The sequence below is a fragment of the Arachis stenosperma genome, chromosome 8 (assembly GCF_014773155.1).
Source record: "Arachis stenosperma cultivar V10309 chromosome 8, arast.V10309.gnm1.PFL2, whole genome shotgun sequence".
NCBI lineage: Eukaryota > Viridiplantae > Streptophyta > Magnoliopsida > Fabales > Fabaceae > Arachis > Arachis stenosperma.
Genome location: NC_080384.1, coordinates 27,167,975 through 27,189,706, shown reverse-complemented (window position 1 = coordinate 27,189,706; position 21,732 = coordinate 27,167,975). Strand labels below are relative to the sequence as shown.

General features: G+C 32.6%; 1 protein-coding gene across 1 annotated transcript; it reads left to right on the top strand.

Annotated features, from left to right (window-relative positions):
• The first annotated feature begins 13,461 nt into the window (after window positions 1-13,461).
• On the top strand, window positions 13,462-17,138 carry LOC130945682 (uncharacterized). The gene is made up of 7 exons (XM_057874384.1): window positions 13,462-13,643; window positions 13,728-14,177; window positions 14,292-14,420; window positions 14,463-14,656; window positions 14,735-15,292; window positions 15,400-15,624; window positions 16,330-17,138. The coding sequence occupies exons 1-7, from the start codon at window positions 13,462-13,464 to the stop codon at window positions 17,136-17,138; spliced, it is 2,547 nt and encodes an 848-aa protein (XP_057730367.1).
• The last annotated feature ends 4,594 nt before the right edge of the window (window positions 17,139-21,732 follow it).

Sequence of the window (21,732 nt, the reverse complement as noted above, 5' to 3'; positions counted from 1 at the left end):
AAGGCCTTTATGAGTGGCTTGTGATGCCATTCGGTTTAACAAATGTGCCAGCCACGTTTCAAAGCTTCGTGAATGACATGTTTCGCCCGTATCTAGGAAATTTGTGTTGGTATTTTTTTATGACATTTTAGTCTATAGCGCATCTTGGGAGCTACACATTCAGCACTTGGAAACTATTCTTCAAGTGTTACAGCAAGAGAAATTGTGCACAAAGTTATCTAAATATTTCTTTGGTACTCATGAAGTTGATTATTTGGGTCATACAATTTCGGGGGGTGAGGTTCACATGAAGACTGATAAAGTCCATGCAGTCCTCAGCTGGAAGCAGCCACAAGACCTTAAGCAACTGCGAGGGTTCTTAGGTCTTACCGGGTATTACCACCACTTCATTGAAGGGTATGCTACTTTTGTAGCTCTGTTGACTGATCTTCTCAAAAAGGATGCTTTTAATTGGAGTGCTCAAGCTGATTTGGCTTTTGAAAATCTCAAGAGAGCTATCTCTTCCAAACCAGTATTGACTTTGCCAAATTTTGAGTTGCCTTTTGAAGTTGGGACTCATGCTTCCGGGTCCGGTGTGGGTGCGGTGTTGACACAGAACAAGCACCCCATTGTTTTCTTTTCTAAGAAATTATCTGCCACAATGCGTAACCAGTCAGCTTACACGCAGGAATTTTATGCCATCACCGAGGCCATTGCAAAATTCTGCCATTATCTATTGGGGAAGTAATTCATCAACCCATATCAGCAGAGTCTTAAGGCGCTACTCGAGCAGAATTTGCACACTTCTGAGCAACATAAGTGGCTGCACAAGCTGCTAAGATATGATTTCAAGATCCACTACAAGCTTAGAGTATATAATGTTCCTGCCAAAGCCCTTTTTAGATAATGTTTTATCGCTTGGTCATCACCAAAATCTGATTGGCTGCACTAGCTAAAAACTGAAATTGATCAGAATGTTAGCCTCAATGCCATTGTACAGCAATGCATAGAGGGTTCCTTGAATGATGTGAACTATGCTTTGAGAAATGGGATTCTCTTGTGGTGAAATCAGGTGGTGATTCCCCAAACCAACAGCTTAATCAATTCAATTCTACAGGAATATCATGACAGTGCAATGGGAGGGCACTCTAGTGTGGCAAAAACAATAGACTGAATCTGTGCGACCTATTATTGGTCTCACATGCAACGCCAGATACGTAGCTACGTGTTATCGTGTACTACTTATCAGCAGGTGAAGGCTGAGATGAAGCTTCATACGGGGTTATTGCAGCCTCTTTCCATACTTATAAGAGTTTGGGAGGATATTTGTATGGATTTTATTGTTACTTTACTTTCCTCTGTTGATTTTTCGGTGATTATGGTGGTTGTGGACCGTTTAACCGAATTGCTTACTTTATTTCACTCAAGAATGATTTTAGTAGCAAAACAATTGTTGAGACTTTCATAAAAAATGTAGTTAAACTGCATGAATTTTCCCATTTCATTGTTTCAGATAGAGATAAGGTCTTTGTCAATCGATTTTGGCAGCAACTTTTCAAGATACAAGGCACAAGTCTGGCGATGAGTTCTTCCTATCATCCTCATACGGATGGGCAAAGTGAAGTTGTGAATAAGACATTGGAGATGTACTTACGTTGCTTCTGTTGTGACAACTGATGAAGATAGTTTGAGATGTTTTCATGGGCCCAATTCTGGTACAACACCAACGTTTATAGTAGTACTAAAATGTCGCCTTTTAAAGCCTTCTATGGTCGGGACCCTCCCAACTTGGTGCAGTATGAATTCTGCCAAGATGATGAGCAATCTTTGTAGGATATGCTACAAGTTAGAGATCAACTCCTTGATCAGCTCAAGCTTAATCTCTCTCGCTCATAGTAGTTTATGAAGCACTTTGCTGATAAGCATCAAAAGCACTTGGAGTTGGAAGTGGGCAGTGTCGGACCCATAAAATTTTAAAAGTGGGGGCAAAAATATGTATACTAAAATAAATTTTGTTGAATATTATTAATTATATCGAGATATAAAAATTAAAAAGAGTTAGTGAATATTTTCATTCTTAAAATACTATTCATTATATATAATTTATATAAAAAATTATTTCTAAAATTTGGACTTAAAATATTTTAATTAAATTATAGATAACTTGTTATCGTAACTAATTTTTTTTATTTTTTATACACATTTAATAATAAAGACTAAATTAATTGACACGTTAACGTCTAATGATATACTATTATTTATAATTTAAAACTAAAATTATATATAAATACCAGAAAAATTAAATTTGTATATGAAAAGTGTGTTTATATAAAATAATAAAAACTTAATTTATAATTTTTTTATTTTTAAAATAATTAAATTTGTTATATATTTTTTAATTTAATTTTGATATAATGTTAGATGAAAGATTTTATGCATTTATTTAACTATGTATTGTAATTAAAATATTTTTTATTAATATTTCTAAAAATAGAAAAATATATTCTAAATTTATAAATTGATCAATTTATTTAAAAAATTTATATGCAAATACATATAATAGAATAAAAGATAAAAAAATAAGTAGTACAGATGAATAAATTGAGAATAAAATAAAATATATAAAGTCATGAAGAGAATGAAAAACTAGATTAATACCTAAACTATAATGGTTTGAATTAAAATTTGTAATTAAAAATATCAAAAAGAGTAACAATAAAATTGAAAGATACAGAGAGAGTTATATAAAAAAAAACATGAAGAATTTGAATTTTATTTTTTGATGAAGAGAATATAACCACTAGATAAGGAATAGAAAGGAAAGATTGAAAATATGAAACTAAGAAGAGGGTTTAAGGGAATAAAAGAATGACGGCGCAAGAACTAAATTTGATTAGGTTACCTAATAGTCAAAATGATAGAAAAATAAAAAAAATAAATTTGAGACTTTAGCCAATTGAATTTAGTTTATTTGTAGTAGAATCATTTAAAATTTGAAGTGAGGCACAAAATATATTATATATAAATATAATTTTTTAAAAAAAAATTGAAAACACAGTGGGGGCAAGTGCCCCCTATTGTTGTTACTGGATCCATTCCTGGAAGTGGAGAACTTAATCCTGGTAAAACTCCAACCTTATAGACAACATTCAGTCACTTTGTGGAAGAACCAGAAACTTGGTATGAGTTACTTTGGCCCCTTTCGAATCAGTCACAAGCTTAGCCCAGTAGGATATCGTTTGGCACTACTTGCAGAAGCTATAATTCATGATATTTTTTACATCTCCTCCGTAAAAGCAATTTCGTGGTGAGCAACGTGATCATTATTTGCCAATGTCACTTCACTCCACTGAAATTGGTCCCATCATTGAACCTCACCAACTACTGGCTACTAGAACAGTCTTAAAGGATGGGAAAGAAGTGCAACAAGTTCAGGTTCAGTGGGGACAAGGCACGGGTGCTGAGGTTACTTAAGAAGTTGACAAATTCCGAGGTGTTTACCCCACTTTCAACCTTGAGAACAAGGTTGTGGTTGAAGAGGAGGGTAATGTTATGGTTGTTAATGAAAAGGAGAAGTACATGAAGAGAGTGTCACAAATTGCAATACTAAGTTAGTTATAAATACGGGACATGTGACAATTGATCAAGATGAGCGTGGACTAAGGCGTAGTGCGAGAGAGAAGGTTATTAACAGGAGGTTGCAAGGATATACTCTTTAGGCGTGTTGTGGTAAATTCTTTTTCCCTGTACCTGATGACAAATTATCTGAACCTTCTATTATTCTCCTTGCTACTCCCTTTTCTAATTGTTAAGCATCTTCCTCCCTTTTTAGATTCCTTGATGGATGCTTGCTGTGGGTGAGATATAGTTGAAGTGTTGAACTTATATTCCTTAATTTTTTTATGACTTCATTTATTGTTATCATATTATTTAGTACTTGTCAATTTACTGTTTTATTGAATTTGCTATTACTTTTTCCTACATAATTGAATAAATATTTTTTTACCAATAAAATTTTCTACTGCAACACCCTTCTACGTGTACATTGTTATACTAAAAGAGCTTAAACAAAAGCTTATGAACTATGATCTTAACAATCAAGCAGGGGTTGAATCTGACTAATTATGGAGTGCTAATTCTGCAAAGATGCACACAGCTAGAGATGGTTATAAATGATCGTTAAAGAAGAAGCATGAATGACCTACAAATGAAATTTGGCTTTGGCTGTAACGCTCAAGTGTTCTAGAAAAAATTATCTCATATGACTTTGTTGGGGTGATGGAATAATCCCAATTGAAACTGTGAATCATTTGTCTTAGATTTTGTCCAAAGTCTCAACAAATTTAGAAGAGTTTAGGAGTGAGTCTAAAGACGAGCAACTCAAACTTGCATTTCCTAAATTTGATGTGCAAAAACCTTAAGCAGATTGAATTTATTTTTTCAACTGGAATATAGTGGGTGTAGAGAAATAAAAATAATAATATTTTTAATCAACATGATTCTTGGTGCAAAGAGAAGGTTATTATGCTCATTAAGCATGCCGTTCGTAATTTATTCCAATCAAATTCTTCTCAATAGAGTCATATCATGCCCTCTTTAATCAATACCTGGAAACCTCCTCCTCCAAGTGCAACTAAAGTGACTTGTGATGCCAGCTTATTGGAGGGCCATCAAGTTGTAGGATTTGGTTGCTTAATTCATAATAACATGGGCAATGGCTAATAGGTTTCTCAGGTAACATTCTAGTGGACAGTGTCAAGTATTCTTTGTAATCTGAAAAAGACTTGTACTACGTGAAAGTGTGAGAATAGAGAAAGAATTTGTGAAACTAATAGTTTAGAGGCCTTCTTATTGATCCAACAAGAGATCAATACAATGTCGACAGAAGACAATGATCTTCTTTTGAATATTAAAGAAGCTCTTCACCACAACTGGACACTAACATTCCACTAATTCAATGATTAGCAATTGATATAGCTCATTGTTAAGTGGCTACGAAGAATAAACAATCATACACAGAATGCCTTCAACCTTGGAATGCTTTCGATGTTATAGATCTATTCTATTATATAAAAATCGGATGTCTGCACTTAATGATGAAGCTGACGTGGCATGCTTCGGAGAATGTTTCCCGATTTAATTGTTTTAACTCATTCAATACAATTTTTTGCATTGACTTAATTATATCAACTAATTGATTTGATTATATAATTAATATACTTTATTATAATTAATATAATTCATATTATTTATTATAATTTATATTGTTTAACTAATTATACTACATTAATTATAATTCGTTAAATTAGTGAATTAGTCTTTTCATTTATAAGTCTAAAATAAAATAATACATTAATTTATAATACATTAATTTGTTATTTATTCTAAATAAATTTGTTTATATACTACATGTGAATTAATATTAATTTATAATATATTAATTTATAATCCAACTAATTGTGTTTTTTTGACCTAAAAAAATGAAAGCCCAACGGCTTAAGCCCATAACCCGTAACCCATCCCACTCCCACACTCCTCGCTACTCCTCGCTTCTCCTCTTTGGAACTGACATGAAATTTTGATATTGATGGAAGAACCCTAACTCTCCAAATCATGAGCCCGTAGCCACTGCAACGTAGACTGAAAGAAAGCGTGCTAAGATACAATTATCTACTATTATAGTTAAAGCTATAGCAAAGACTGAAAGTCAAGTGCATGAAGCAATTGATTGAGGATCATAAAAGAAGAATGCTTATAGTCATGGATGCAGGGTGAAAGAGATAAATGGCTTGCTGCGATCAACACAATCTTTGGTCATGTTGAAGGTACTGTTAACAAATTTTTTGGAAATTATATCAGATTAAGAAACAAAAAATTGGTGCTATATATCAAATTTAATTCTCATACCCCTTTTATTCTGTACCTCTTAAAATGTCAGTATCTATGATATAGAGTGATTTCACAACATACAAAAATAAAATAATTTTATGCCTTTTCGAAACTTCTTATAATTTAGAGTACCTAATTAGTGTATGTAAATATATGGTGATTTCCTCTTCAGCATATGTTGTTTCTTATTTTGATTTTTCAAAATTAAACTCTAGTTTGCGATGTATGTAAATGGAACACAATAAATGTTGGCCGTTAATTTTTCTATCCTAATTTTGATAATTATTTTATTGATATTATTCAGATTCTTTGATCTTGAATAGTCAAAAAAACTTTCCTTTTTTTAGTTGGATTTTGATAGAAACGTAAAGATTCTTGCAATCTTTTCCAATATTGTGGCTGAATAGTATTGTGACTCTCTATAAGTATAGCATAGGTGATAACCACACTTACTCTTTGTCTATACTGAAATTCATAATATATGAGTAATTTTGTAGTGGCAGGTAGCAATGGCAGCTAGGTGAGTTCATGTGCCATGTGGATTGTTTCACAATAATTTTTTTGTTATCTTTTACTAAATATGAGGTCCTTAATTTTTAGGTATGATCTCATCAAATGTATCAATGTTGGTCCAGCGCATAAAGTGTGGAAGCTCAAAGTACGTGTCATTAGACTTTGGACCGTTTCTCACTTTGCAAAATCTGGGATGAAAGCACCTATTGAGTTGGTTGTCCTTGATGAGGAGGTAAAATTTTCTCTTTGCAATTGAGATTTATTTTGGTAATGACTGGTCAATAAACCTCATTTATTCATGACTATATAAAATTAATGTATTCAGGGGGATACAATTCAATGCACTGTAAAATACATATTTATCCCTATCTTCGAGGGCTTACTCGCTGAAGACAACGTCTATGTGGTCACTAATTTTGGAGTTGCCTTGAATACCATCAAGTTCAAGCCTACTAGACACGAATTTAGAATCCACTTCAAGAGGGATACAATTGTGCGTCCAGTACAAGATTCTTCAGTTCCATTGAATGGATTCAATTTTGTTCCGTTCAAAACAATTCATGCCGAGTCTAAAGAAGATGGTTATTTAGTTGGTAAGTACTTTGTTAGATTAATCTATACTGCATGTGTTGTTTAATTCTTTGAGATCTAATTTTTTAATTTTATATATTGTTTGCATCATTTGCTGTCTTTTTTATTGTGGGCATATAGTGGACAGATATGGATTCAATTAATGGTTGTTGCTATTCCTCTCAAGTCTCAAGTATTATAGATTCATATAATTTTCGTGCAATTTATTTAAGTAAAATTTAGTTCTCTTTTTTATCTTATAACCAAATATACACCCAAGAACTTATAGAGTCTAACCCATGAGAAATTAGTTATTACTCATTGAAAAGAGTTAGGCTTTATTTTGAGTTTTTACTGTGAATGTTAACTTTGTATCCTTTGAATTAATTGAAAATTTTTACATAATATAATATAATATATTGTGACGGAGTATGTCTTATTTTTAAAATTTGTTTCATTAAAAAATTGTATTAAGGAAGAATTTTTTTATTATTCCCTTCCTGTAACAATTATTCCCTTGCTATAATTTTATATTAAAAAATAATATAATTTCTAATTCAATTAAATATTGTTTAATTTAAATTTTGATTAATAAAAAATTTCTATGATTTTGTGTATTATCCTTATAATGTCCTATAACAATTAAATAATACTTTAAAAATTAATATATCTATATTTAATGTATGTTATTTGAATTGGCTGATGCATCATTTTTTGTTATAGGTATAGTAATAAAAAAATTGAATTATTTATTAAAATTTTTCTTCAATTTGTTATTGGCGTTGTTTTCTATTATTATGCATTTTATTATAACACATCTAAAAACAACTTTCATATATATAGCAACTAAAGAATTAGTACCCTTAAAGTTATCGTTGGTAACAAGTACTAACTTATTTATTTTTTGTTTCTTCACGAACTTCGATTTCTAGGCTCTAACTATTTATTAACAGTCTTTTATATTTTTATTTTTAAGAGAATTAAAAGGATCTTATTTCAACATGAATAAAATGTGTTGATTCCAAAGAGAAAAATTTGAGCATATAGAATTTTGTTAATGGAAAGATTGGTGCCTTTATTTTGTAGATGTGATAGGTCAGCTTATTTTGTAGATTGGTGCCTTTATTTTGTAGATGTGATAGGTTAGCCACAAAAAAAAAAATGACAAACAAAGATAGAGTGCACAGAAAAAATTCATATACCTACACACTTTTATACCAAAGTCTCCTTTACTAGGCTAAAATATAGAAAATTGATAAATCTAAAAAAATTGTGTTTGAGCATCTAAATTATGTTGAATATAATTTTTATGATTTTATTGTAACTAAAGGTGATAGGTCAGGTGTTAATTGATGTTTTTGAATAAAAAAAAAAACAGGTATAAGTTGAATTTGTTGATTTTTGATGATACTGGTACAACGAACTTTGTTGTGTTCGATAAGGAGGTCACAGCTCTATTCGAACGAACCTGTACTGAGATGGTGAAAGAGTTGAATGTACGTGAAACCAATTTCGTTGAACATGTTATGATTGTCAATAAGAGATGTTTGTTTATTTAGAACGATAAAAATGTAAAATATTTAGTGTAGAAAAAAAGAGAAGAAATGTTTATAGCTATTGTTTATTAAGAGAACAGATACTATTCAAATTTTAAAATATTTTAAATTGAACAATTGTTATTTTATTTTATTTAATTATCTATGTTTTTTGGATATGCTAATGATATTGGAAGTACTTTCTTTTTATTTTGATACAAGTCGAACATGACTCTAATATATAAGTTAATAATTATGGGTATTATTAGCGCGTGTATATATATATATGTGTATATATTATTTTAGACGTTATTTATTTTTTATTAAAATTGATGGAATACTTTAGAATAGAAATTTTTTGACTAATGGAATATGAATCAATATTTATGTCTACTGTTTCTATAATTGACTAAAAGAACAATAAAATAATTGTCTAATTGACCTGTATATCAAATAAGTGTTAGTGGCATTCAACGACCTTAATCCTCAAGTTATTATTATTTGGGTGGGGATTAATCATCGTATTTTAAGCAATCTTTATCATTTTCTTTTTCCTTTAAAGAAGATACAATGTAAGCTTCTTGCCCTTGGTGTTGTTTTTTTTTTTAAATGTTCATCATGGATTCCAAAATACTAGTACACTTAACTCTTTTTTCTTCCAATTTTATAATTTAGTATTAATTCAAAGGAGAGCGATTTTACCAACTTCTAATTAATAGAGTCACTTATTTATTATATGCTATTTTCAACTTATTCTTAATGAAAAATTTTTTATAAAAAATAAAATAATGAAATAAAAAGGTTTCATTATCAATTTTAAGAATAATAAAATTTTAATATTCGATTATATTCTCATGTAGCATTATTTTAAGATTCTAATATTGAACTACTAATTTTATATTAGGTGATTTATGTTTGATTCTCTTAATTTTTAATAAAATTAATTAAATAAATTATATAATTTTGTGGAATTATTTCAATTATATTATTACTTAAAATTTTTTTTTTCTCTTTGTTGATAAAAACTCTCCTCTTTTTTTTGGTAACACACAGTTAGCTGCTGTGGGAAGGTTGCTGCCGTTGTCTCTACTTTGACAGCAGTGACCCTCTACTCTCCCTCCTCCCCCTTTAAGATTAAGATTTAGAAAACAAATTTTATTCATGAAGATGTTTAGAGATTAGAAAAATATTCAGAAATAGGAGTGATTCATGAAAAAGATGGCACAAGTTTTAAGCAATTATGACATGGGATAGATATATATTATTTATATTCTAAATTCTTCAACCTGAAACTCAAAATTCGCAAATAAAAATTAGTATATGGATTTTTTTGAAATAAAATAATAACAATAATAAAAAGTGCTTTTAATTTATTATTAATTAATCATTGAACGTTAAATTATCAAATAAAAAATATTATTAAATAAGAGTAATTACTGAATGAGAGTGATTGTTAGGGTGTTGGTGTTGTATGCTGCTGTGACTCATTAAAGTAGGTTATATTATATTTATGACTCCGTAAATAGAAGCTTTTTATTTCGTTAAAAAAAACTATTAATTTAAAATAAAATAATATCTTTGATTCTTTCCAACAAATTATAACATATACACATTAATATTTTAGCCCACCCAAAATACAATAGCTCTATATAAGAACTCTACAATTACATATAATCTATTATATTCAATATTTGATTATTAGATATTTTTTGAAGGTGTTACTGTTGCACATTGCACCACATTTTTATGTAAGTTTTATTTATTTTTTTCATTTCAAATAAATTTTTTAAGTGTTGATTAGTCTTCTATTGATTAGTGTTTTTATTTTATTTTGTTCAACTTCTTTACAATTTTATTTTTTTTACTCTTCACATGTTATAAAGTTATTAGCTTAGTAATTGAAAATAAATAATATTTATATAATTGTTAAATACATGAAAAAAATAAGACTATTGTACACTCTCTAAAAATACTGTTACTATACAATACACTATGTTTTATGTAAGTTTCATTTTCTTTTATCAGATAGGTTAAAATTTATTAATTTGGATACTAATTTTTATTATTCACTTAATGTAATTATCTAAAAAAATTATTTTATTATTTATAAAATAAATTTAAAAATTACATGTCACGGAGAATATGCAGTACCACCTTTTAAACGTATATTATTATTATTATTATTATTATTATTATTATTATTATTATTATTATTATTATTATTGAAGCATACCACAAAGTTGTATTTAATTTTTAATACGTAATCTAATTTTTAATATTTAAATTTTAAGTGACTAAAATTATTCTGTGTTGAATATTTTGTCTTTAACTAATTTTTTTTGTTATACGTTGATTAAAAAAATGTGATTTATTTATTATTTATAAATTCAAATTTAAAAATTGTCATGCAGTGTCAATTAATTATTTGATAATATATATAATATAAAAATTAGTTTGCTTAAGATAGCTATATTTAAATTGGTTTGGCTTATATATATATACCCATTTTAATTATATTATTAATTTGTGAATTAAAAGTTACTGTTAATATATTTTTACATATTTAAAAATTAAATTTTTTGCTTTTTAAGTAAAAATTAATACCTCATAAATTTATCAATAAATAATCATTATTGTAAGTTAATGGATATTTAAAATTTAACTTCAAAATAAGTATTAAAATTTGAAAATTTGTATTCGTAGCTCATTGTTGCAGGAGAAGTACATTGTAGATAAATGACTTAATAACGATAATATATCCCACTCCAATCACAAAATCGAAGGTTGCAAGGTTAAGACGAAAGATAATTTTGACAAGAAAACGAAAAAGACTTGATGATAATGAGTCTGCTTTCTTTTGTGCTTCTAGTAAGTGTTCTTCTAAAACTTTTTTTATTTCTATTTTTAATGGAAAATACAGTTTAAACTATCATCATTATTGAGAATATTAGCAAAATAGTTTGTACTATACATAATTTTTTAAATATTTTAGTTTAGTGATTTGAAAACTGTAAATAACTATTCATCTTTATAATTTTATTTTTTAAACTCATATTTAATAAGCTATGAATTACATAAAACTATACAATCTTCAAATCTTCATGTACTATTTAGGTTAATTAAATATTTAATATTATTTAAAATATACTCTATCATAATTTAAAATAATATACTATTTAATCTAAATTAATGCATAAAACTCTAACTAATTGGAAAAATATAAAATTTGATGTTTTTGTGTAGATCTATTTAACTCAATTTAAATAAATTAAAATTTTAAAATTATATTTAAATTTAGAGTTTTATTTGTTATTTAAATTTAATTGTATTTATTTTTAAGTCATGACTGGTTATATTTAAATAATATGATATAAATACTCATTGATTTAGTTTAATAATTTTAAAAAAATTCTATAAAACTAAACCAATACAAAAAAATCTTTAACTACGAAAGTATACTACTAAAATTATATGAAATCAAATACGAGATTAGTTAATTAAATAATTATTATTTGTGTTTCATTTATTTTTCTTGACTTAACAGTGTCGAAGAATAACAATAATACAAATTTTGACGTACATAAAAATGTACATCATATTACTACAAGTCAAAGAAAAGTGTGTCGAGAAACTGGTACCTCAGCTAATATTCTTAGTTTACAATCTAGTGAGGATAAAGGTGACATTTTTCTCACTGTAATTAACTCATATTTATCTAAATTTAATTTATATCGGTTTAATGACAAAAATTTTCTATATATTTCTCATTACTCATTCATAGGGAAGCAACTATCTATGCATGGTGTATACTGTGCCTCGCATGGAATTTTTGGATAGGAAAATACTCCTCCTAATTATGTAAGACCTTCTACATCAGAGATAAGATCTTAATCTTTAACTCTACAGACGGATCCCTTATTGACAAGAACTCCATTGTTCGTGTTAACAAATAGTACGTCATTAATGATTGCCAAATAATTCATACACCAATATTTAACAAAAAGTATACTTCATCGGAAATCATTTATATAACATAGATTTATTACAATTCTAGCATACTCCAGTGTACAAGGACCCGCCAATAATCTAACTGAAGTCGTTCCGCAAAATCAGCTTACATCACACTCTGGTTTCCACAGATCGTGCCTAACAGAAAGGTAATTTAGAAAAGATAATCATCATTATTATATTCTTTTTTTGTCCTGTGGTTTCTATGGTTTAATTGAATACAATTAAACTTTTTTGTAAAGAAGTTCTACTATAATTGGGGCGCAAAAATGACAATCTTCCTCTGTTGTTGCTTCGGTGGCTATTAATTTGGCATAACTTTATGAAGATGTAAATTTATCAACTGTTAAGACGCACCCACCAAGCGCTGACACACACAGTGGCCAACATATTGACCCTTTTGTTGATGATGAAGGTAATTTCTCATTATATCAAGAATTTAAATTTATAGTTTGCAAGAGATATGAATTATTAGTAATACATCAAAATGATTATGTTTGTATTTTTTATAATTTTTTTTATTGTAGTTTTGAATGGTTATGATGATTCAATGTTGGATGTGAATATGGAAGATAATTTTATACCATCCTCAGAAATCTTAGACGGTATGTAAAATTTTTATCTGTATGTTTATTTGCATCTTTGTATACATCATGGACTAAATTGTATCGGTATGACAACTGAGTAGCTAAAGAGAGTTCATTCGGTAGATATCTGGGATATAGGAAATCCTATTTATCAATGTCAACACTGTAAAGTATGGATGTGGTATGGAGAAAGGCTTGCTAAATCCAAACAGTCGCCCCAACCAAAGTTTTTATTATGTTGTATGGAGGGAAAGATCGAGCTTCCTCTACTTTCTGTGCCTCCTGATGAGCTCATTCAGTTTCATACTGGAGGAGATCAAAGAAGTATTCGTTTTCTAAAAAATATAAAGACATTTAATTCAATGTTTTGTTTTACATCAATGGCTGAAAAAATTGACCGTGGGGTGAACAATGGGACTGCTCCTCCAATTTTTAAGCTTGGAGATCAAAACTACCATAGCATTGGTAGCTTACTTCCTCCTGATAGTTTGCGACCAACATTTGCTCAGCTATATATCTATGACACAAAAAATAAGATTGATAATCGAATAGGCACACTTCGGTAATTTTCATGCAACCAGTCAAATTTTTTAGTTATTTCTTGTTTGTGAGAGAAAATAAGATAAATTTTATTTTTTTTTTGCAGTTCCAATGAAGCTATAAATGAGCGGGATAGAGAAATTGTGGCAATATTAAGAAACATGCTAGACAAATATAATAGTTTGGCAAAGAATTTTCGCTATGTAAGAGATAGGTACCAACAGAAAAATTGCACAAACATAAAGCTTAAGTTGATTAGTCAAAGGACTACAGATGGCAGGACATACAACTTGCCATCTGCATCTGAAATGGCTGCATTGATTGTTGGCGATGTCGATCAACTTAGCAAAGATAGAGATATTATTATAGAGAGTCAATCTAGAAAGCTCCAGCGGATTGATGTTTTTCATCCATCTTATTTAGCCTTGCAATATCCATTGTTATTTTCTTTTTGGGAGGATGAATTTTGTTTGGGTATTGCAACATCAGATTCTATCTCTGCTAGACCTACAAAGAAAAACAAAACAATCACTTTACGACAGTTCTTTGCTTTTCGGTTACAGAAAAGGACGGGTGAATCTCCGTTAATTTTGAGATCAACGAGATTATTCCAATAGTTTCTGGTAGATGCCTACACAATGGTAGAATTAGAGAGGTTAAAATTTTTTAGGTGTAAACAACCACCGTTGAGGGTTGATAAATACAAATGTCTGCATGAAAGTCTTATAAACGGGGATGTATATGCTGCAAGGCTTGGCAAAAGAATCATTCTTCCCAGTACTTTTACCGGTGGACCTAGGTATATGATGAATAATTGTAAAGATGCATTTGCAATTTGCAGATATGCAGAATATCCTATCTATTTTATTACCATGACCTATAACCCTGAATGGGATGAGATAAGAAGAGAAGTGACTCCCATTGGATTGAAGGCAAAAGACTGTCCTGATATATTGTGTCGAGTTTTCAAGATCAAGCTTGATTGTTTGATTGATAACCTAAAAGAGGGAAAAATCTTTGGCAAAATTTTGGGATGTAAGTCTGTGTTTATGCAACGCTTTATTAAAATCTTATGTTGTAATGCTTTGCTCATTTGTCTTTTTCAATTTTCAGATGTTTGCACTGTAGAGTTTCAAAAGAGAGGGCTTCCGCATGCACATATCCTTTTATTCATGAGTAACAAGTTCAAGCCACAAATACCAGATGACATAGACAAACATATAACAGCTAAGATTCCTGATGAAAATGAAAGGCCAAATCTACATGGAGCTGTTCAAAATTACATGGTACATGGTCTATGTGGTCCGTACAACAAGAATTCACCTTGCATGAAGAATGAATCCTGTTCAAAGTTCTATCCTAAAGAGTTTAGACAACAAACACTCATTGACGAGGCTAGATTTTCCAAATATAGGCGTATTGATAACAGTCGAACAGTGAAGAAAAGGGAATGTGTACTAGACAATAAGTTCATTGTTCCGTATAATCCAGAATTGTTGCTCAAGTTCGGGTGCCACATAAATGTGGAATACACATGCCAAACAAGTTCTATTAAGTATCTGTTTAAGTATGTACACAAGGATAATGACCGCGTAACAGCTACCCTATACAATGCTGGTGATCCGTCAGAAGCCACACAAGTTGTTGACGAAATTAGGAATTACTACGATTGTAGGTATATTTCGGTATGTGAGGCAGTCTAGTGTCTATTTGGAAATGAAATCCAAGAGAAAGAACCATTTGTGATTAGACTTCCATTCCATTTGGAGGATGAGCAGCTGTAGTTTATGGTGAAACTTCTACTGTGAATGATATCGTCAAAAGAGCAATATCTCATAAGTCCATGTTTTTGGGATGGATGGCGGCGAACAAGTCATATCCCTATGCTCGAAGTCTGACTTATGCTGAGTTTCCAACCAAATTTGTTTGGAAGGACGATTCTTCAAAGTGGTTTCCTCGAAAGAAAGGCTTCGCAATTGGAAGGTTGACTCATGTACCTGCAGGTAATGACGAGTTTATATTCATTTTTTATCTTACTTATTTAATGATTTAAATTTAAAATCTTAATAGCATGTACCCCACGTCCATTTTATTCGATTTATCTACACTAGAAAATAAATGTTCAAATAACTTTCAACAGTTATAATCTGTAGATTAAACAATTTTTTAATTTTCTATATTTTTTCGAAAAAAATATTCTTATGCGGATATGTAGCTACATAATAATTAAAACAGCATAGCTTAATCCATTTAACAACTTAAAAGTCAAATTTTAACCAAATTTTTTGCAGCAAATACTGAAGAATATGATCAACGACTTCTCTTGAATACTCAAAGAGGATGTATGAGTTTTTGAGATATAAGAACAGTAGGAGGAACAATTTATGCTACGTATAGAGATGCATGCTTTGCCCTTGGACTCTTGCAGGATGACAAAGAATTCATTGATGCAATTAAGGAAGCAAGCTCATGGGCCTCAGGATCATATGTTAGGAGGTTATTTGTCATTCTATTAATATCCAACAATATCTCAAGACCAGAACATGTCTGGGATAGATGTTGGCATGAACTGTCAGATGATATTTTGTATCGATAGCGAGCCGTTATGAACATGAGGGGTAAGTTTTTATTAATTACAATGATAAAAGTTCTTCCTTATTGATCAATTTTAGTTTGATTGAATTTTTACAGTATCGTATAATATGCAGAGTTAACAATGTCAGATGATGAGATTAAGCAGTTGTGCTTAATGGATATAGACAAAATCTTATATTCCTATGGTAAAACCTTGAAAGACTATCCTCCTATGCCTTTAGCAACTGAAGTTGATAGTTCTTTGTTAACCGAAAGGGTTATTAGGGAAGAGCTAAACTTTAACATGAATGATTTAAAGAAAAATGCCTCAGGCATGTTAGCCATCGCAACACATGAGCAGAGATATGCATTTGATAAAATTGTTACAGTTGTGTATTGTGATGAAGGGGGTTTTTTCTTTGTGTATGGTCATTGGGGTACTAGAAAAATATTTATCTGGAACCTTATGTCTGCTGAGATTCGTTCAATGGGTGAAATAGTGTTAAACGTTGCTTCGAGTGGTATTGCATCTTTACTTCTTCCCAATGGAAGAACAGCACACTCAAGGTTCAAAATACCGCTGAATATAACCGAGGATTCTATATGTAACATCAACCCTGGTTTTCCTCAAACAATGTTGCTGTTGAAAGCCAAACTTATAATTTGGGATGAGGCTCTAATGGTTAGTAGGTACTGCTATGAAGCACTTGATAAATGCTTGGGTGATATCATGAGGTCTTCTCTAACATATAAAAAAGATTTGCCCTTTGGAGAAAAAGTGGTTGTACTAGGTGGAGACTTTAGACAAATTCTTCCTGTCATTCCACAAGGATCGAGACAAGATATCGTTCATTCAACCGTGAATTTGTCTTACCTTTGGAAGTTTTGTCAGGTGCCCAAACTAACAAAAAACATGAGACTCTCTGTAGGGACGACTGCTTAAGATCAAGATGAGACAGAGCAATTTGGTGAGTGGTTATTGAAAGTTGGTGATGGTTGATAAACCCCATTTTTAGGGTTTATCTTGTATTGAATTTAGGGTATTTTGATAACCTTTTCTCGCATTTAACCTATGAATTGGCTTGGTTTTGTAATCTCTCCCGTATTTGTGCCTAAGTGTAAAAACATGCTTTTTTAAGCCTTATTTTGATGAATTCTAGTTCTTCTTTGATTCCATAAGATGTCTTGATGTGTTTGCTAGTAATCTCAAGATGAAATAGGTTAGGCATGGATCAAGGGAGCAAGGAAGAAAGCATGCAAGTGGAGAGAAGCACGAAAAGCCAAAGAATTGATCTAGGCCATGCACGCGCACGCGCACAAGGCGCTCGCGCGCACATTGCGAAACAAGCCAGGGACGCGCATGCATACCGTGCGCGCACGCGTTGATGACGGCACATGACCTCACTAATGCAACACGTGCCTGGCGATTTGAGAGGGTTTCTGAACCCATTTTTGGCGCCAATCGCTAAGGGAAAGGAATAAAAGGATGAAGGATTAAGGGGAAGGCATCAATTATCAATTAGGAATCAATTAGGGAGGCATATAGAAGATACTTAGGATTAGTTTAGAGTTTTAGAGAGAGAAGCTCTCACTTCTCTCTAGAATTAGGATTAGGTTTAGTTCTTAGATCTAGGTTTTTAATCTTAGCTTTCTTCTACTTCTATCTCTCAATTCATTGTTGTTACATTCATCATTCTTCTACTCTTTTGTTGTAATTTCCTTTATATTGTTCTTATACTTTGTTGTAGATCTACTATTGCTACTTCCATTTTCTTTCAATTCAATAAGAGGTAATTCATAATAATTGTTCTTCATTGCTTTTCTATTGTTGATCTCTTATTTTTGTAGTTGTAGATTCCTTTAATTCTTGCATTTAATAATGTTTACTTGTATTGCACTCTATGTGTTTGATGAAATGTCTCTTCTAGATATAGTGTAGGTTTTGTTCCTCTTGGCCTAGGTAGAGTAATTAGTGACTTTTGAGTTATCTAATTCCTATGTTGATTGATAATTAGAAGTTTCTAATTAATTTGAATACCTCTAAAGCTAGTCATTCCTTTAGGAGATGATTAGGGCTTGAGGAATCAAATTGATTCATCCACTTGACTTTCTCCCATAGTTCGAGGTTAACTAAGTGGTAGCAATGAACAATTATCATCACAATTGAGAAAGGTAACTATGATAGGATTTCTAGTTCTCACATCTTGCCAAGAGCTTTGTTAGCTGTTAGTTTATTTTCATTGCCATTTACTTTTCATGCTTCTTATCCAAAACCCCAAAATAACTCATAACCAATAACAAGACACTTTATTGTAATTCCTAGGGAGAACGACCCGAGGTTTGAATACTTCGGTTTATAAATTTTAGGGGTTTGTACTAGTGACAAACAATCTTTTGTATGAAAGGATTTTTGATTGGTTTGGAAACTATACTTGCAACGAGAATTCATTTATGAAATTTTAAACCGTAAAAAATCTAATCATCAAAATGGCGCCGTTGCCGGGGATTTGCAATGGTGTTATGTTATTGGTTATTGTACATATGTGAATAGTGTAAATAGTTTTTCTTTTGCTTGTTTTCTAGTTTTTGTTAGTTTTATTTTTGCTTTTCCCCCATGAATTCTCACTTTGGCTATGAGTTTGGTTCCAACTATGTTGTAGGAAATGAGAGCTACAATGAGGATGTGTATCAAGGAAGGGACAATCAAAGGTGGAAGGAGTCATATGCATATGATCAATCTTCATGGCAACAACCTCCAACCATGCGCTATGAAGAAGAGCCATTCTATGATGCACATCAATCCAATGGCTATGGTGAATCTCCTTGTGACTTTCAAGAACCACCACCATATGCCTATGAATCTCATCTTCAACATGAACCTCAACCATTCTCACAAGCCTTTCCATACCAAACACCTTCCTATGATCCATATCCATCATATGACCAATCATCCATACCATATTTTTATGACCATTATGAGCAAGAACCCTTAGAACCACCACAATTCCAAGATTACTACTACCAAAAACCACCTCAATACACACAATCTCTATAACCTTACCAAGAAGAACCACCTTCCTATTATGAACCCTCTATCCAAAATGATGAGCCTTCTTATCCACCACAAGCCCCAATAGACGATCCTCTCACTTTGTTACTTCAAGGACAAGAAGCCATGAAGCGGGATACACTTGAGTTTGTGACCAATTTGACCAAGGTGGTGCATACTCTAGCCCACCAATGTTTGAAGACTCAAGGCAATTCCGTAACCACATGTGAAAGGTCAAAAGAAGAACAAAGCATGAAGGAGAAAGTGGAAAATCCGGTGGAGAAAGAGGAGTCGAATTTTATGTTGGAACAATTGGAGGAACCTATGATCATTGAAGAAAAGGAAGAAGTGGTTGAAGATTTAGGAGATGTTGAAAGTCCATGGGAATGTAGCATCATGGAGCACTCTTCCAAGAAGTTTGAAATTGATGTTGAGGAGGGTGCGCAACCTCCAAGGCATACCATCGTTGGGGAATTGGAAGAAGCTTATCAAGAGATGGATTCAATCATGGATGAGTTTCTCTCTACAATGAAATCCTCTCCCATTGGACATGAAGTTAAAATTATAGAAGAGTGGGCACAACCTCCCAAGGAAGACGGAAATGGCATGGTGTATATTGAAATTGACGAATATGAAGAGGTTGATCAAGAGATGGATTCATTCATCCATGAATTCCTATCCCAAATTGAATCACCTTCCATTGGCCAAGATGAAGTTCGTGAAGACACCACCAAGCCAAGCGAAAAAGGGGATAAGGTTGAAATCAAAGCAGTTTGTGAAGAGGTGGAAACAACCAAAGAAGAGCCTAAAGAAGTAGACCTTGCATTGTCTAAGTGTAGGGAGGTCCCCCTCCCGAAATCAACTTTCAAGTGGGTAAAACTCTCATCCCTAAGCTTTACTGTCTCACTTGAATATGGTTTAATTGAAAATGATGGTCAACTTAGAGCTCTTTGTGGACTTAAGAATAGGAAAGGGTTGTGTAGCGGTTGGAAATTCGGTATAAAAATCATAAAGGCCAAGACTCTAAGGTATAGGAATGAGGATGGTACGAAAATCACCATATATGGGTCTAGAAGGAAGCATTGGTGGAATAAAGAGAATTCTATGTGTCAATCACCCTTATGTCAACCACCCGTACGGAAATATCATGAAACTCAACTAACGGACGGGTGTGAAGATAAGATATGGGATCCCGGTTTGCTATGTGAAGACCAACTATGGGGACTCATATCTTGGGTAGAACTTTGCCCAAGCTTGATGAAAATGGTTGGAAATTCTGTCAACCAATTGAGAGGCAAAGATCCTTGGAGATTCAAGGATGAGTACAAACATAAGCCACCATGACAATAAGCCCCCCAAAATGTCCAACTTAAGGACTTAAACTAAAAGTGCTAGGTGAGAAACACCCCACCATGGTAAACTCTTTCCACTCTCTTTTACATTTGCTTAATAAGTGATTTGAGTTGCCATTGTAGGTAGATGTTTCATACAAATTTGTTTGTACAACTTAATTGTTAGCTTAGTCATATGTATGTTGTGTTTAGTAGTAGATGAATAATATCAAAATTGCATTTTTTTTTGTGAATTGTATGATGGTTGATTGAATAAAGAGTTGTGAACAGTATGGGGAGCACTCAGCAAATTTTTTCTGAAAAAAAGGGGGGGTGGACGCGCGCGCACCATGTACGCGCACGCGTCCCTGAGCTGATACAACATCACCCACGTACCCGAGAGTTGGGCCTCTCATGGGCAAACATTGTGCCTTGAGCCCAACATGACCCACGCGGATGCGCACCTGCCGCGTCCGCGTCGATTTGCTGCTGCAAGATTTGGAGCCAAGCCCCAGAGAGTTGAGCCAGCTCTGGGCCATCCTTAAGCCCCTGGCCCAACTCAACTCACGCGGACGCGTACATTCCGCATGCGCGTCCATACGCCAAGAGAAGAAAAGGACGCGAGCGCACGCATCGCGCTTGCGCGCCCTATGGTAAACTGCCAAATATACGCGGACGCGTACATGCCGCGTGCGCGCAGGTCTAGTAGCGCAACTTCCAGGCCATTTTCCAGAGAGTTAGGCCTGACTTGGGCCAACTCGAAGCCCCTAGCCCAACTCCAAGCACGCGTGCGCGCATGGTACGCGCACGCATCCTTGCCTATTTTGATCATCCGCGCTTAAGCGCGTGGGTCCCAAATTTCCATCAAAGTACGCGGACGCGCGTGGTGCACGCTCGCGTCGATTCAAAAATGAGATAACCCTAGCACGCGACGAGTGCTGCGCAGTCGCGCACTTCTCTTCGTCTTTTCCCCCATCATTTTCAACCTCCCTCCGCCTCCGTTCAGCAACCCCCGCCGGCCACTACCACCACCCGGCTGCCCCTTCTCTCACCATCAACCACTCTCCGCTCTTCTTCCCCCATAATAGCCGCGGCAGCAGCGTCGCAGCCCGCCTCTGCTCCGCCGCCATTCCATCATCACCACCGGCGACGCTCTC

What these genes read in the sequence shown, in the direction of transcription:
- LOC130945682 (XM_057874384.1), top strand. Translation starts at nt 13,462, where the DNA reads ATGGCTGAAAAAATTGACCGTGGGGTGAACAATGGGACTGCTCCTCCA. An exon ending in CGACAGTTCTTTGCTTTTCG is followed by an intron (nt 14,178 to 14,291) that starts GTTACAGAAAAG and finishes AAAATTTTTTAG; the next exon opens with GTGTAAACAACCACCGTTGA. An exon ending in CTTTGGCAAAATTTTGGGAT is followed by an intron (nt 14,657 to 14,734) that starts GTAAGTCTGTGT and finishes TTCAATTTTCAG; the next exon opens with ATGTTTGCACTGTAGAGTTT.